The 15,718-nt window shown below is 51.2% G+C and overlaps 1 protein-coding gene across 3 annotated transcripts in view; it reads right to left on the reverse strand.

Moving 5' to 3' along the window:
* Window positions 1-15,718, reverse strand: part of LOC105488812 (F-box protein 31) — a 57,816-nt gene that overhangs the window by 21,922 nt on the left and 20,176 nt on the right. For 2 of the 3 annotated variants that reach the window (XR_003019642.2, XM_011753251.3), the window contains exons 2-3: window positions 11,851-11,922; window positions 10,549-10,635 (exon numbers count right to left, since the gene is read on the reverse strand). Coding sequence is in view for 2 of the 3 variants with exons in the window: in XM_011753251.3 (XP_011751553.3) it covers window positions 10,549-10,635; window positions 11,851-11,922 (159 nt within the window). In the remaining variant the exon portion in view is untranslated. The remainder of the gene's footprint in view (window positions 1-10,548; window positions 10,636-11,850; window positions 11,923-15,718) is intronic. The other variant, XM_011753247.2, reaches the window with a different exon arrangement.

Below are 15,718 nucleotides of genomic sequence, written 5' to 3' on the forward strand. Positions count from 1 at the left end.
TCATCAATAATGTTATCTCAACTCAAATCCACACCCACCTAATCATCAATGTCATCCCAACGCAAATCACACCCAGCTAATCATAAATAATGTCATCCCAACTCAAATCACACCCAGCTAATCATCAATGTCACCCCAACTCAAATCCACACCCCGATAATCAATGTCACCCCAACTCAAATCCACACCCAACTAATCAATAATGTCACCCCAACTCAAATATACACCCAGCTAATGTCACCCCAACTCAAATCCACACCCAGCTAATCATCAATAATGTCACCCCAACTCAAATCCACACCCAGCTAATCATCAATAATGTCACCCCAACTCAAATCCACACCCAGTTAATCATCAATGTCACCCCAACTCAAATCCACACCCAGTTAATCATCAATAATGTCACCCCAACTCAAATCCACACCCAGCTAATCATCAATGTCACCCCAACTCAAATCCACACCCAGCTAATCATCAATAATGTCACCCCAACTCAAATCCACACCCAGCTAATCATCAATAATGTCATCCCAACTCAAATCCACACCCAGCTAATCAATAATGTCACCCCAACTCAAATCCACACCCAGCTAATCATCAATGTCACCCCAACTCAAATCCACACCCCGATAATCATCAATGTCACCCCAACTCAAATCCACACCCAGCTAATCATCAACGTCATACCAACTCAAATCACACCCAGCTAATCATAAATAATGTCATCCCAACTCAAATCACACCCAGCTAATCATCAATGTCACCCCAACTCAAATCCACACCCCGATAACCAATGTCACCCCAACTCAAATCCACACCCAACTAATCAATGTCACCCCAACTCAAATACATACCCAGCTAATCATGTCACCCCAACTCAAATCCACACCCAGCTAATCATCAATAATGTCACCCCAACTCAAATCCACACCCAGCTAATCATCAATGTCACCCCAACTCAAATCCACACCCAGCTAATCATGTCACCCCAACTCAAATCCACACCCAGTTAATCAATAATGTCACCCCAACTCAAATCCACACCCAGCTAATCATCAATAATGTCATCCCAACTCAAATCCACAGGTTTTAAAAAATAATTTAACAAAATGATTCCAAAGTCCGTATGAAGAGGTGAGAGCAGCCAATGATACTCCAAATTTTAATAGACGAGTGCCATGAAAACGAACGAACAGAATGAGATATGAAGAAAATAAAATATAATCCCCAGGAAGCCCCAGTGGCAGCTGACCCAAGCGTGGAAGTCAGGGATTATGGAGCAGGTTGGGACAGAGGACAAAATGTCATGGGCCTGCAGATTAAAATTTTAGCTGGAGGCTGGGCACGGTGGCTCATGCCTATGATCCCAGCACTCTGAGAGGCCAAGGCAGGCAGATCACCAGGAGTTCAAGACCAGCCTGGCCAACATGGTGAAACCCTATCTCTACTAAAAGTACAAAAAATTAGCCAGGCGTAGTGGCAGGTGACTGTAATCCCAGCTACTGGGAGGCTGAGGCAGGAGATTCGCTTCAGCTGGGAGGCAGAGGCTGCAGTGAGCTGAGACCACACCACTGCACTCCAGCCTGGGCAACAGAGCAAGACTCCATCTCGGGAAAAAAAAAAAATCAACTGTGTCAGCTATTTTTTAAAAATAAATTTCCATTAGCCCAGTGTGGTGGCATGCGCTGTGGTCCCAGCTACCCAGGAGGTTGAGGTGGGAAGATCACTTGAGCCCAGGAGGCAGAGGCTGTAGTGAGCTATGATCGTGCCACTGCACTCCAGCCTGGGCAACAGAGCAAGACCCTATCTCAAAAAAAAAAAAAAATTCCCCTCTATTTCAAAAGCAGCACATACACAGTCACTGAAGACAATCTGGAAAAAGGAAACCTAAAGCTCACCAGTAATCCCATCACTCAGAGACCACATGCGCAGTCAACATGCTGACGAACATGGTTCACGTCTGCTGTCCTGCACCTGTATCTGCTTGAGTTAGCATGTAGGACTGAGCGAATGGGCAGGGTCTCAGGGCTCTGCAGCCAGTGGGGGCCATGGGGGTCTCTGAGCACTGGAGTGGCAAGACCACTCCAGACCACAGGGAGGAAGATGGAGCAGGGAGGGCAAGAAAGCCAGGACAGCAGCAAGGAGGTCGCCACCTGGATCTAGGGTCCAGGGAATAAGAAACCTCTTGAGCCTTTGGAGAGGATGCTGGACTCCACCAACAGCCCCAGGGTTCAGCCCAGACCATCGTTTAGGAAGTTCCTGAATGAGCCTGGGCTCTGTGCAGGCCGCTGCCAGCCACCCCACACACAGACACCCCTTTCAGAACAATCCTCTGAGCCCATTTACAGGACACAGTCAAGCCGGTCTTGTGTAGATGGGTGTGTGATCAGGAACCATAAACACACATTGACCTTGACAATGAAATGCACACTGAAGCATTTAGGGGTAAAATGTACTGATGCCTGCAAGTGTGAAATGCACCAGAAAATAAGTCCACGGATGGCTGCAGGGATGGACAGCTGGGCGACTGGGTGATAACGAAATGGGAGTTCACTGGACAATTCTTCCAACTTTCCTGTTTTCAAAATTTCATCATGAAATACTGGGGGAAAAAAACACTATTCAGCATGGCGCTCTCTCCTCCTCTCCCCTCCCCTCAGCTCCCGCTTTAACTGCTAGGAACACTGCCCAACGAGCCTGCCTCAGACGCCTGGCAATCCCAGAGTGGGAGTTCCCTGTTGTGCTGAAAAGCAGCATTTCTGAAATAAAAACCCAGCAGCCTCCCGAGATGCCAGTTCTAAACGGATATCTTCCCTGGATCTTTAAAGCTCTGCATGTTGGTCAAAGCGGTGCCACCTTCGCTGTACTTTGGAAGCAACGGCCTCTGCTGACCAGATGTCGGCCCCTTTAGTCTGCAACAGACACTGAAACCATCCCAAAAGGTGAGTCAGAGAAACAGCGTGGCCAGATGGGCTGCCAGCACGCAGACCCAGAGGGGACACAAACTTCTCGTGGAATCGCAAAGCCTGTGTCTGAGAACACACAGTTTAAAAAGGGTCCTTACGAAGCACGGCTATCGCACAAGCAAATGTATTCATTCAAGAGATGAATCCATGGATTTAAATAGGAATCTCCCATTTGAATGGTCAAGAGCACAGCTGGACACATACGAGCGTGAGCGTGATTGCTATACCCTAATGCCTCACCATTTTTATTATAAACATGTCATCTAGATGCATATCTTTCTAAATTCAAAGGACCCAGCCCTCACTAAAGTGGGCTCGGGATGGGAGGAAAAAGGAGCCAGGAACAATGTTCCCTGCACTTCAGTGCCCCACAAAGCTCCTGAGTGTCTCAGTTAAGGGCAGCAGATGGTCACACCTTCCCGCAAGCCCAGGCCACTCCAAGGGCTCACTTTTGGGCAGCTGCCACATTATCTTCCCACATGAAATAGTAAGGGACAGGGCCAGGCGCGGGGACCCACGCCTGTAATCCCAGCACTTTAGGAGGCCGAGGCGGGTGGATCACCTGAGGTCAGCAGTTTAAGACTAGCCTGGCCAACATGACGAAACACCGTCTCTACTAAAAATAATTAGCCAGGCGCCGTGGCGTACGCCTATAATCCCAGCTACTTGCAAGGCGTAGGCAGGAGAATCGCTCGAACCCAGGAGGTGGAGGTTGGAGTGAGTCAAGATCACACCACTGCACTCCACACTCCAGCCTGGACGACAGAGCGAGTTTCTGTCTCAGCAACAACAACAAAAAATACATATATATATATCAGTTTCACACAGAGGGATGATCTTCCTTTGTTTGTACAGTGGCTCTCCACCCTGACTGCACGTCAGAATCACTAGGGACACGGGAAAACGCCAACGCCGCGCTCCACAGCAGCCAAGTCAATCAGCAAGGGGATGGGGGGCGGGGTGGGGGGCCTGTCAGGGTTTCTGAGAAGCTCCCAGGTGACTGTGATGTGTGGCCAGGCTGAGAAGCTCAGTGCAATGTAATCATTCCACAACATACACAGCTGTCAACACACCACACTGCCCTATAAAGACGTAATATATACAATTATCATCTGTCAGTTATAAAGAAAGAAATGCTTCTCCGACAACCTAGGAGGCTAAACAACTACACAGGAAAACCAACAACCTTACTTCTGCTTTGAACGTTACACAGTTTTTTTCAGTACCCAAAATTAAGTAGATGATTTAAAAGATGAGAATGTGAATAAAGACATCACCACCTCTTATTAAAAGTCATTTTAACATCTGGTAGAACATTACCAGATGCTGAGACCTTTAAGATTTTAACCCTTATTAAAAAGAAAATAACGTAACCAAAACAAAAATTCTTAATATCTGAGTAAAGGCTAAAACGAAAGAAAATAATCCAGGCCAGAAGTCCAGAAACTTGAGAATCTGTAATCACAGACCCCCGAGGGCCTGTTCAGGCCCAGGCCGGAGGTCCAGACATGACAGGCGTGGGAGGAGGCCAGGGAAGCTGCGTCCAACAAGTTCCCAGAATACATGGAGGCCGCTGTCCAGGACCCCACTCTGGGAGCACAGATCTGGCCTCACAGGAGAGCCTGGAAAACGTCAGAATAATCTTTGGAGGTGAACGCATTCCTCTAATTCCAGGCACTGAAAGTAGGCATCTATCTGCTCTGGGAGCCGCGGCATAAATGCTCCCAAAATGAATTGAAAATGAAGCCAAATGGGAAAGGACCGTGAAAGGTGGGGTTACACTTCCTCCTTCCAGCACCGGCCCAGGTGCCAGCACATCTGGGAGAGCCTGGGTTCTGGCGCACACCTGTCCTGACTCAGAGTCCCTGAACCTCGGCCCACATGCCACAGGTGGGCTCCACGCCAGGAGACTGGCGGGGATGGAGATTTTGTGGGTGGATGCCCCTAACTAAAGGTGTTGGCCTGTGTTGCTCAGGGGACTATGGAAGAAAACAGATTAACGTGAGCTATCTTTCCATCAGCTGAGGCGTGGCCAGGGCTGCTGCCTCCTGGAGGCTGCGGGGGTCCACTCCCCGCCTTGTCCTGCTCGGCTCCTGGGCCCTCCTCCACCTTCAGAGCCACATGCAGCCTCTCCTGCTTCTCACTCCTACTCCCACCCAGGGCCCCCCTTGTACAAAGACCCTGTGATGACACAAGGCCTGCCTAGGTGGTCCAGGACGCCCCCCTCGCCTCAGGACCCACACCTTTACCCACAGAGTCCCTGTTACCATGGAGGCTGGGCTGAGTGGTCTCCCCCAAAATTCATGTCCCCTGGAATCCCAGAATGTGGCCCTCTGCCTGGAATCCCAGAATGTGGCCCTCTGTGGAAGTAATCAAGATGTAATGCAGCCGTGAGCACGTTAGGGTAAAGGAATGCTGGCGCAGAAAGGGCCCGATCTACTGACAGCTGTCCTTCCGAGAAGACAGAGACTCAGAGACGACGGAGGGGGCCATGTGGAGACAGAGGCAGGGGCTGCGGCGATGCGGCCAGAGCAGGAAGAGGCGAGAAGTAGGCTCCGCAAGGACCTTCGGAGGGAGCAGGGCCCCGGGACACCTTGTCTTGAACCTCTGGCCTCCGGCCTGTGAGAAAGTGGGTTTCTGTTGTTTTAGACCCCCCTTTGTGTTCATCTGCTCCAGCAGCCCTGGGAGACCCCCACACTGATTAGATGACAACTCCACAGGCTCTGAGCTCCAGCAGCCCTGGGAGACCCCCACACTGATTAGATGACAACTCCACAGGCTCTGAGCTCCAGCAGCCCTGGGAGACCCCCACACTGATTAGATGACAACTCCACAGGCTCTGAGGACCAGGAGGCCGACGTCTCTGCGGACCCTGCTGTGCTCCCACAGCAGGATTCTGTCTCGTGTGCGCCTACTCCGCGTTCAGCTCCAGTTTCAGCGGAATGGATGTTTGTAAGGAATTCCACCACATTTCTAAGCAAGGCACTCCATATTTCTAAGAGACATCATTGCTAATACCTGAGTGAAGGCTAAAATGAATCAGTGTTTTAGCCCAGACGCAGTGGCTCACGCCTGTAATCTCAACACTTTGGGAAGCTGAAGCAGGATAATCGCTTGAGACCAGGAGTTCCAGACTGGCCTGGGCAACACAGGGAGACCTCGTTTCTACAAAAAAATAGAAAACTTAGCCAGGCATGGTGGCACACACCTGTAATTCCAGCTACCTAGGAGCTGGGGTTGATCATCTGAGCCCAGGGAGATGAAGGCTGCAGTGAGCCATGACTGCGCCACTGTACTCCAGCCTGGGCAACAGAGCAAGATCCTGTCTCCAAAAAAAACCCAAAAATGCACTTTGACTGGCTTCACCAACGTGCAGAGAAGCAGATGTATCAGAACTGCTGTCAGGACAACAGGCTTTCCCTTAACACTCCCAACATCTTACAAATGCTCGTTATCCAGAGTGCCAGGCAACCTCATGCACTCAAGGAAAAAGGAAGAGAAAAGATACCCCAAAAGTAGTGACTCTGAGGTCACTAAACTACTCCAGAGACCAGGCACGCTGGCTCACGCCTGTAATTCCAGCACTTTGGGTGGCCGAAGTGGATGGATCACCTGAGGTCGGGAGTTTGAGACCAGCCTGGCCAAACTGGCGAAACCCCTTCTCTACTAAAAATACAAAAAGTAGCCAGGCATGGTGGCTCATACCTGTAATCCCAGCTACTCGGGAGGCTGAGGCAGGAGAGTCGCTTGAACCCGGGAGGCGGAAGTTGCAATGAGCAGAGATCGCGCCACTGCACTCCAGCCTGGGTGACAAAGAGACTCCATCTCAAAAAAATAAAAATAAAAAAATCTACTACTCAACATTAGGATCCCAGCTTCTGCCGCATGGGTTTGTTCCAGGACAGTCCTACGCTCAGGGATGTCAGCTCGGCCAGGCGCGGTGGCTCACGCCTGTAATCCCAACACTTTGGGAGGCCAAAGCAGAATGACTGCTTGAAGCCAGGAGTTTGTGACCAGCCTGGGCAATAAAGCGACACCCCCATCTCTACCATAAAATAAAATAAGATGCTGGACCCACAGCGCAAAGTCCAGAGGACCTCAACACGAACAGTTAACGGCCCACATGCATGATGGAAACACAAGCCACGCGCGGCCCCAAAATACTCAGAAGCCCATCAGGGCAGACTATTCCAAAAGGTGTGCTGCTGTGAGAACAAATGCTGAGCTGCTCTCCATTAAGACAACGCTGAGAGCACCTGAATACTGAAAACACGGACACATCACAGGCGTCAGGCTGAGGCTGCTGAAACTGGCTTTTTTCACACATAAGAACTTTTTCTTCCTGATATTCTAGTAGGTCACGGAGCTAAGAGACCAGTCACCATTTAAGTATGTCCGAAGAGAAATGCAACCCATGTTGAACTGCTGCTTTTCATTGTTATTTTCCAAATTGTTCAAGTTTTCTACAATGACTTTGTGTTTTTATAACTACACTCAAACTTCAGCAGGAACAACAGTATGTCAATCAAAACCCGCCTATGATAAAGCCGCCCACTTGAAGCAACTGGTGCCACATCACAACATGAGGCTGCCCAGCCTGGATGCTCGAGAGGCCGGCCCGGCAGCAGGGGAGGAGATCTTTTCCTCGCAAGCTGCATGAAGCTTCCCTCCACCTGCCTCGGGGACAAAAGGAATGTCCCCCTGCCCCCAGTGCAACTCTGGAGACTTGCTAGGCCCTGGCTGTGCAGCCTCCCCAGAGGCTGGTCAGAATTCCATCCTGGGTCCACAGTGTACATTCCAGAGAAATTGTGAGACAGACATGCGACATGAGGAGCCTCTCAGTGCTTGTCCCCTTGTATTGAAGAGCCCTTGCCCAATCACCTGAGGTCAGGAGTTCAAAACCAGCCTGGCCAACATGGCGAAACCCTGTGTCTACTAAAAATACAAAAAATAGCTGGGTGTCGGGGTGGGCGCCTGTAATCCACTACTCAGGAGGCTGAGGCACGAGAACTGCTTGAACCCGGGAGGCAGAGGTTGCAGTGAGCCGAGATCACACCACTGCACTCCAGCCTGAGTGACAGATTGAGACTCTGTCAGGAAACAGAGGCGGGGGAGGGGAGGGGAGGGGGGGAGGGGAGGGGAGGGGGGAGGGGAGGGGGGGGAGGGGAGGGGGGAGGGGAGGGGAGGGGGGGAGGGGAGGGGAGGGGGGAGGGGAGGGGGGAGGGGGGGGGGAGGGGGGAGGGGAGGGGAGGGGGGAGGGGGGAGGGGAGGGGAGGGGGGAGGGGGGAGGGGAGGGGAGGGGGGAGGGGGGAGGGGAGGGGAGGGGGGAGGGGAGGGGGGGAGGGGAGGGGAGGGGAGGGGGGAGGGGGGGAGGGGAGGGGAGGGGAGGGGAGGGGAGGGGACGGGAGACAGGACAGGACAGGAAAGGGAAAAGCCAGCACATTCGTGTCGGCACTGAGGAGAGACTGTTCTTGTCCATGCTCACAAGTCGACTGTCCCCTCTCTGCTCGCTGACTGCTCAGAGGAAGGACTGGTCAGTCTAGAACAGCACAAATGTCTTCAAACATTGCCCACCCCTCCTTTTCCACCTCAGCCCCTTCCAGCCCCGTGTTCCCTGTCCACAGACTGCTGAGAGGTCCTTTGGCTCTGACCTCCACTCAGCTGAACAGTTCACCTCAACAAGGCAGTGTTGTTAGCAGGCATGTAAGGCGTTCAGACACCATCTTGAAGCGTGCTAACCAAATCCAGGCACCTGCGCACCAACTTGAGGAAGGTCCCCTCGGTAAAGTGGGACCAGGCTCCCCACTGCAGCGATCTGCTGAGATCGGGCAGGACGTTCGGAGAAATTGTGGGAACGACCCTTATTCTTTCTGCTTTCAGTGGGTGTTTCTGGAAATTGGGCATTTATGAAACTTATGAAATTTATGAAAGATGTAGGTCTGCTCCCAACAGGCCATGCAGACTCATGGGCAATCTGGTGGATGGAAAGCAATAGTAGGGGCTCCACGAGCCTCAAGAAACTGCAACACGGCTTTTAGTGTGGGCAGGTGTTTTCAGTCTCTTCCTGGACAGCTGAAATTCACTGTCTCCATCACCACTCAACCACTCTGAGCTAATAAAAAGTGGAAACAGGCCAGGTGCGATGGCTACACCTGCAACCCCGACACTTTGAGAGGCCAGGGCGGGAGGACTGAGCGAGCCCAGAAGTACACCAACCTGGGCAACACAGTGAGGCCCCCGTCTCTACAAAAAGCTGAAAAACTTACCAGGCATGGTGGCACACGCCTCTAGTCCCAGCTACTAGGGAGGCTGAGGCAGGAGGCTCGCTTCAGCCCAGGAGTTCAAGGATACAATGAGCTGTGATTGTGCCACTGCACTCCAGCCTGGACAACAAGACCCTATCTCCAAGCAAAAGCGGAGACAGCATTAAATTCCTATGACTGTGGCTTAGAAAAGTTTCCAGAGCTCCATCAAAAGAATTCAGTTCTTTTTTTTTTTTTTTCTGAGACAGAGTCTCGCTCTTGTCACCCAGGCTGAAGTGCAATGGCATGATCTCGGCTCACTGCAACCTCCACCTCCCAGGTTCAAGTGATTCCCCCACCTCGGCCTCCTGGGTAGTTGGAATTACAGGCGCCTGCCACCACACCTGGCTAATTTTTGTACTTTTAGTAGAAATGAGGTTCACCATGTTGGCCAGGCTGGTCTCGAACTCCTGACCTCAAGTGATCCACCTGCCTCGGCCTCCCAATGCGCTGGGATTATAGGCATGAGCCACCGCGCCTGGCCAAAAAGAATCAAGTTCCAAAGAGTCAACTGTTGGTCAGGCACGGTGGCTCACGCCTGTAATCCCAGAACTCTGGGAGGCCAAGGTGGGCAGATCACTTGAGGTCAGGAGTTCAAGACCAGCCTGGCCAACATGATGAAACCCCGTCTCTACTAAAAATACAAAAAAAATTGCTGGGCGTGGTGGTGCACGCCTGTAATCCTAACTACCTGGGAGGCTGAGGTGGTAGTATTACTTGAACCCAGGAGGCAGAGGTTGCAGCGAGCTGAGATTGTGACACTGCATTCCAGCTTGGGTGATAATGAGACTGTCTCCACAAAAAAAAAAAAAAAAAAAAAGGAGTCCACTGTTGCTACCTGTATTTGTCTGTTGAGGGTATATACATATGTGATTTTTAATTTACATACGCTATTAAAATGTGACTAATAAAACTCAGAAGTCAACTATTCATATTTCACTTTAGAATAAAAGTTTTAAAGCTTCTACTGTTCGTTCCTCTCTGCCTCGGCATGAATTTTCGCAGTAGCTCCTCAATAAACGATAAACGTGAAAACGTGCATTAAAGTGATCTCGACTGGTACTACCCAGAAACCACTGCAGAAACCCACAGGTGTGATCTCTGTCACAGCCGGACCAGAGCCACGCTGCGGCAAGTGAACGTGAAAGGATGACAAAAAGCCACGAGGTCCACTTGCTCCAGGACCAAAGCTGTCCCATGTGTGAATAAGGGGACCCTCCCCATGCAGTTCTTGGCCGTGCTGGCTGCCACAAAAGCCAAAGCTCGCAGGAGGTACATACGGCAGGTGTAAACGTCTCTGTACGCCATGTGCTCATAATCAGGGAGAATTTTCACAAAACGTCCCGACTTCACGCGAGGGTTTATACCTGAACAGACACAGCAGGGAAAGGGCTAAGGATGGCTCCCTTTTCAAGACTGTGCAAACAGCGTGCATACGACCCAATGCCCGCCCCTCACCAGTGTGATACAATCCCCTCATGTTTACGCAGCCACCCAGGACCCAGGGAGGCGGCTCTGAGAAGCCTGCTGGAGAGAACACTGTGACACGTTTTCCTTCCATAAGTGGCGCCACCAGAAACTCATGGTGGCAGCAACCTTGGGAATCCTTTCCACATTCGGTCACGCTCCTCCCGCCGCCAGCACACGCTAGGCAGGCCCCGCGCCACAGCTCACCGGGGCTCAGGAGGCGGGAGGGCAGGTGTCCTGGCCGGCGAGCATATGGGATGACTGTCTTTGAGAGGATATGGCCCAAGCGGCTTAAGAAACTCAAAGAGCATCTGCCTTGCAGAAATGAAAAAGAAAAAAGAAAAGAAGCTCAAAGAACAGTCAGAAGATGAAAACTTGTGGTATGAGACACGCATAGAAACCCTCTGACCATCAAAAAAAGCCAAGAGTTTCATCCAATGAGCAAGAAATGGGAAAGCCTCTGGGCACTGAAGAAACACCTGCGGGAAGACAGCCTGGGGCCGAGGAGCTTCTGCCTGCTGGTGAATGTCACAGTGACTCTGGCACTGAAGAAACACCTGCGGGAAGACAGCCCGGGGCCGAGGAGCCTCTGCCTGCTGGTGAATGTCACAGGTGACTCTGGAAAGCGGGGGAGCCAGAGAAACATGAAACGGGGCTGGGGGGCTCAGCCTGCCCACAGAACACTGAAGGGAAGGAGAACTTCAGAAGGGGGGCCGCCTCTCCGTACCTGGGGGCTTGGACGGAAGGCACCACAGCTGCATTTCCCAATTACCACAGGAAGTCCCATCCTGAAGGTTGGAGGCCCAGAAACCAGAGAAACAGGCAGCTCCAGGAACACCCAAGTCGCTCTGGTGCTGCCTACATTTCTCAGCTCTAAAGGGCCTCTATGCCTAATAAAAGACACTAGTATCCAGAATGGGAGAACGGAGAACAGAGTGTCCCCTCCCTCAATTTCAGTGCTGTTACTACCAGTGCTGTATTCAAAATGTGACTGTAAGATGGTTTCTCAGAAAACAAAAGTATGGACTAAATCACTTTTATTATTTTTCATTGATGTGCACTGTCTGCTTCTGGTACAAAGTTAATCATGGATGATAACAAATAGATTCACTCACGCTTCGCGTAGACGTCCCGACAAGACACGCCTGTGATCTCCAACTTCCGCAAGTTTTCACAAACACCGTACTCTGTAACAAGAAACATTTGCAGAAATTTAAGATCAACAAGTCCTAATGAGACAGACATGGGCAGGTTGCTGACGGCTGGCAGGGGAGGTGTACACCTAACCTCAGCCCCATCTCCAGAGTACATCTGTCACTGTGGAGATTTCACTGACTTCTCCACATTCAGTCAACACCCTTCTTCACCAATGAAGACGTTATTCTCTTTTAGTCAATGTCACCCTTTACAAAATAATAATCTGCATTGTCTATTCTAATAAGCTCGAGAAGCCTAACCACACAAACCAACATCAGACAATCCCTAGTTTATGAACAAGGTGAGGCAGAATTCAGTTGTCTGGACACAGTGCCATGTTTCCATGGAAACAAGGTTACCACTGGTGTTAGGGTCCAGACAGTGCCAGAGGCCAGTCCATCCCACATACTTCCCTGTGCTGCCTGTGTGTTCAACTCAGCCCGAGCCTAGGAGGGGATCGTGCAAGACATGGGGGAAGGGGTGAACACTGTCCCTTCTCCACTGGCTAGGCTTGGCCAGGGCCCAGTGAAGGGCTCCTGGACACCTCCCCCGTCCCCTGTCCTCAAACCCTCACCTGCTGACAGCACCCTCCTCTCTGTCCCCTACTCCCACCCCACCACAGCTCCACTTTTCACAATCACCAACACCCAGCACATCCCAAGCAAAACCCCAGGTCCTTTAGCTTGGGTCTCCGCTAGCCTTTGAAAGGAAAGACCACGAGGGGCTAATCCACACAACCACAGAACTGCACGTGGGCCAAGAGCTGCTGCCACTGGCGATACCTGCATTCTGAGCTTTCCATGTACTATGTACCATGCCAAGTCATGCTGGGCATCACCTCACTGCATCCTACAGCAGGCCCATGAGAGAGGCACCACTGTCGTCTCCACTTTCTCAACAGAGAAAACAAGCGCAGAGAGGTGGCGTGACTCCACAAAGGAACTCGAGCTTATGGTCAGCTGGGACGAAAAATTGAAGCCTAGATCAAAAAGCTTCCTTCACAGTGAGAATGTGGCAGGGACACAACACGGGAGACAGGACGGGATGGCTGGGTCTCCACACGGACCACTGCAGCTCACACTGACTGTGTTATGCCCTGTGCAGGTGTGAGAGCCTGACAGTCACCTTGAAGGTCAGGACCCTGCCCTGTGGTAGAGAGGGAAACTGGTGCCCAGTGAGGTTGGTGGCCGTCAGAGCTCACTCAGCAGTCATGATACAGGAACAAAGTAAAAAACAGAACCAAAGTACTGCCCCCCATCACATGCCTTTCGATAAGCCCTACTTGCCCGGAGGCCTCGTCCCTTCTTCTCAGTAACACGGATACTATTACCCCAATCCTTCTCTAACTGGAAGCACTGACAGTACTCAAAGTAAAGCTCGAGAAGCAGACAAGGTAGAGACAGCAGTTGAGACGAGGTAGCTGCTACTCAGCAAACCTCTTTCCAGTGGGGCCGTCCAGGCTCCTGCCTTGACAGCATGTCCCCTGCCTCCACTTCTGAACCCCAGGCTCCTGGACGGCCTGCGTCTCCTCTCAGGAGGCCTGCGGGTCCCCCTTAGTGGGAGGACCTGGGAAACCACATCCTAAATCCAGTAGGCTCCAGTGAGGAGTGCCCAGAGTGGGTCCCTGAATGAACACACCCAGCAAGGAGATGCATTTGAGTTCTTTGGAGAAAGAAACAGGAATGATAAGAGTGAGTCACTGAAGAGCTCCCGCAGAGCCCAGGGAGCTGCTGATTCCGGATCTAGGCCAGGGCTGCCCCGATGGAAACACAATGTGGGCCACAAACAGCATCGACATTTCCTAGGAGCCACATCAAAAAGGGAACAATTAAACAGGTTAAATTCATGGTTATATTTTATTTAACTCAATATAACCAATTATTATCATTTCAACATGTAGTCATTACTGAGTTATCTTTTTTTTTAGAGGTGGGGGGTCTCACTATGTTGCCCAGGCTGTAGTGTAGTGGCTACAGGTAAAACATACACACATACATACATTGATTGATGGATGGATGGAGTCTCGCTCTGTTACCCAGGCTGGAATGCAGTGGTGCAATCTCAGGTCACTGCAACTTCCGCCTCCCAGGTTCAAGCGATTCTCCTACCTCACCCTCCTGAGTAGCTGGGACTACAGACGCACAACACCATGCCGGGCTAATTTTTGTATTTTTAGTAGAGATGGGGTTTCAATTCACCATGTTGGCCAGGCTGGTCTCCAACTCCTGACCACAAGTGATCCAGCCTCCCAGAGTGCTAGGATTACAGGCATGAGCCACTGTGCATGGCCAGACTTTAAACATTTACTTATCAATTACTTTGTCGTTATGACCAGGGGAGTCAGGGACCCCTGTCTTCACCGCAAACAGGTCTGGGGAGCAGGACCTTTGTCCTCCCTTCAGTCAGTGCCAGGGATGAGGAGCTGAGATGCAGCCTGAAGCAGTCCAGGGGCTGCTCTGACAACCATCCAGGCTGACTCCTGCTAATAATGACAGAGAAAAAACCAACACCAGGTGGGAGTTAAAAATAAAACAAAAGCCGGATGTGGTGGCTCACGCCTATAATCCCACCACTTTGGGAGGCTGAGGCGGGTGGATCACCTGAGGTCGGGGGTTCGTGACCAGCCTGACCATCATGGAGAAACCCCATCTCTACTGAAAATACAAAATTAGCCGGGCATGGTGGTGCATGCCTGTTATCCCAGCTACTCGGGAGGCTGAGGCAGGAGAATCGCTTGAACCCGGGAGGCGGAGGTTGTGGTGAGCTGAGATCGCGCCACTGCACTCCAGCCTGGGCAACAAAAGGAAGACTCTGCCTCAAAAAAAAAAAAAAAAAACCTAACACCGGCTCATCTCCTTTGCCTCATGGTCTATGGGCCTCCTGGGTGACTTGGGGCGTCTGACGCTTGCCTGTCAAGCAGGACCAAGGACTGGTAAGAATTTCTTCAGTGAAAATTTGTCAATGATAGAATAATAATGAGGAAAATTCTGCAATTGCCTCCAGAGAATTTTGTTTTAGACGAACTCTCCAATTGTCCAAGGTGACTGGCTAGAATGGCAAGAATAAATAGGTTTTTAATGCAAATGTCTTGCTACATGGTGAAGTGCTACAGGGAAATCAAAGAATGATCAGAGAAACGCACAGGGACTCTGTGACAGTCTGCTGAGAGGGACTCTCAGCAAAACCAACACTGAGCTGTGGAGGAAAAAGGCAAATGATAAAAAAAGACAGTCTGTGTTACAAATAACGGGAGCAGCGTCTTCATTTTTCATCTGTAAGTTAAAGGAACTGGACCAGATCATCTGTAAACTCCCCCTTCCAAGCTGTCAACAGCCTACGATTCTAGTTGGAGAAAAAAGAATATTCACCAGCAAATGTTTACAAATGGGAGGGCGAAGGGGACAGGCGCTGACACAGAGCAAGGACGGGGAGGGCAGGGCTGGCGGGGTGAGAGCTGTGGCCGCAGGCTGGCAGCCGCCCCACCTCCTGTTCCATTACAATTTTATTTCGGTTATGTTGATACAACACAGTCTGTCCTTCCAAGTGATCACAGGAGTCCAGTTATTTCTGTCAAGTCAGCCAACCAGGAAGGGGCTGCAGACAAAGTGCGGCAACAGGGTCTCCACCAGGCCGCGGAGCTCATCCCGCAAGGCGCCTCACCACACAGGAGGGCTGACCCCAGGGAAACGTGTCACCAGGACACAGCTGGAAGCTCAAAAGGGGCCTGTGTGCTCTGTGCAGCTGCCAGACTCTGCCCTGAAGAATCACAGGGCACCTAGTGAGCAC

Source organism: Macaca nemestrina, chromosome 18 (assembly GCF_043159975.1).
Source record: "Macaca nemestrina isolate mMacNem1 chromosome 18, mMacNem.hap1, whole genome shotgun sequence".
In the NCBI taxonomy this organism is placed as follows: domain Eukaryota; kingdom Metazoa; phylum Chordata; class Mammalia; order Primates; family Cercopithecidae; genus Macaca; species Macaca nemestrina.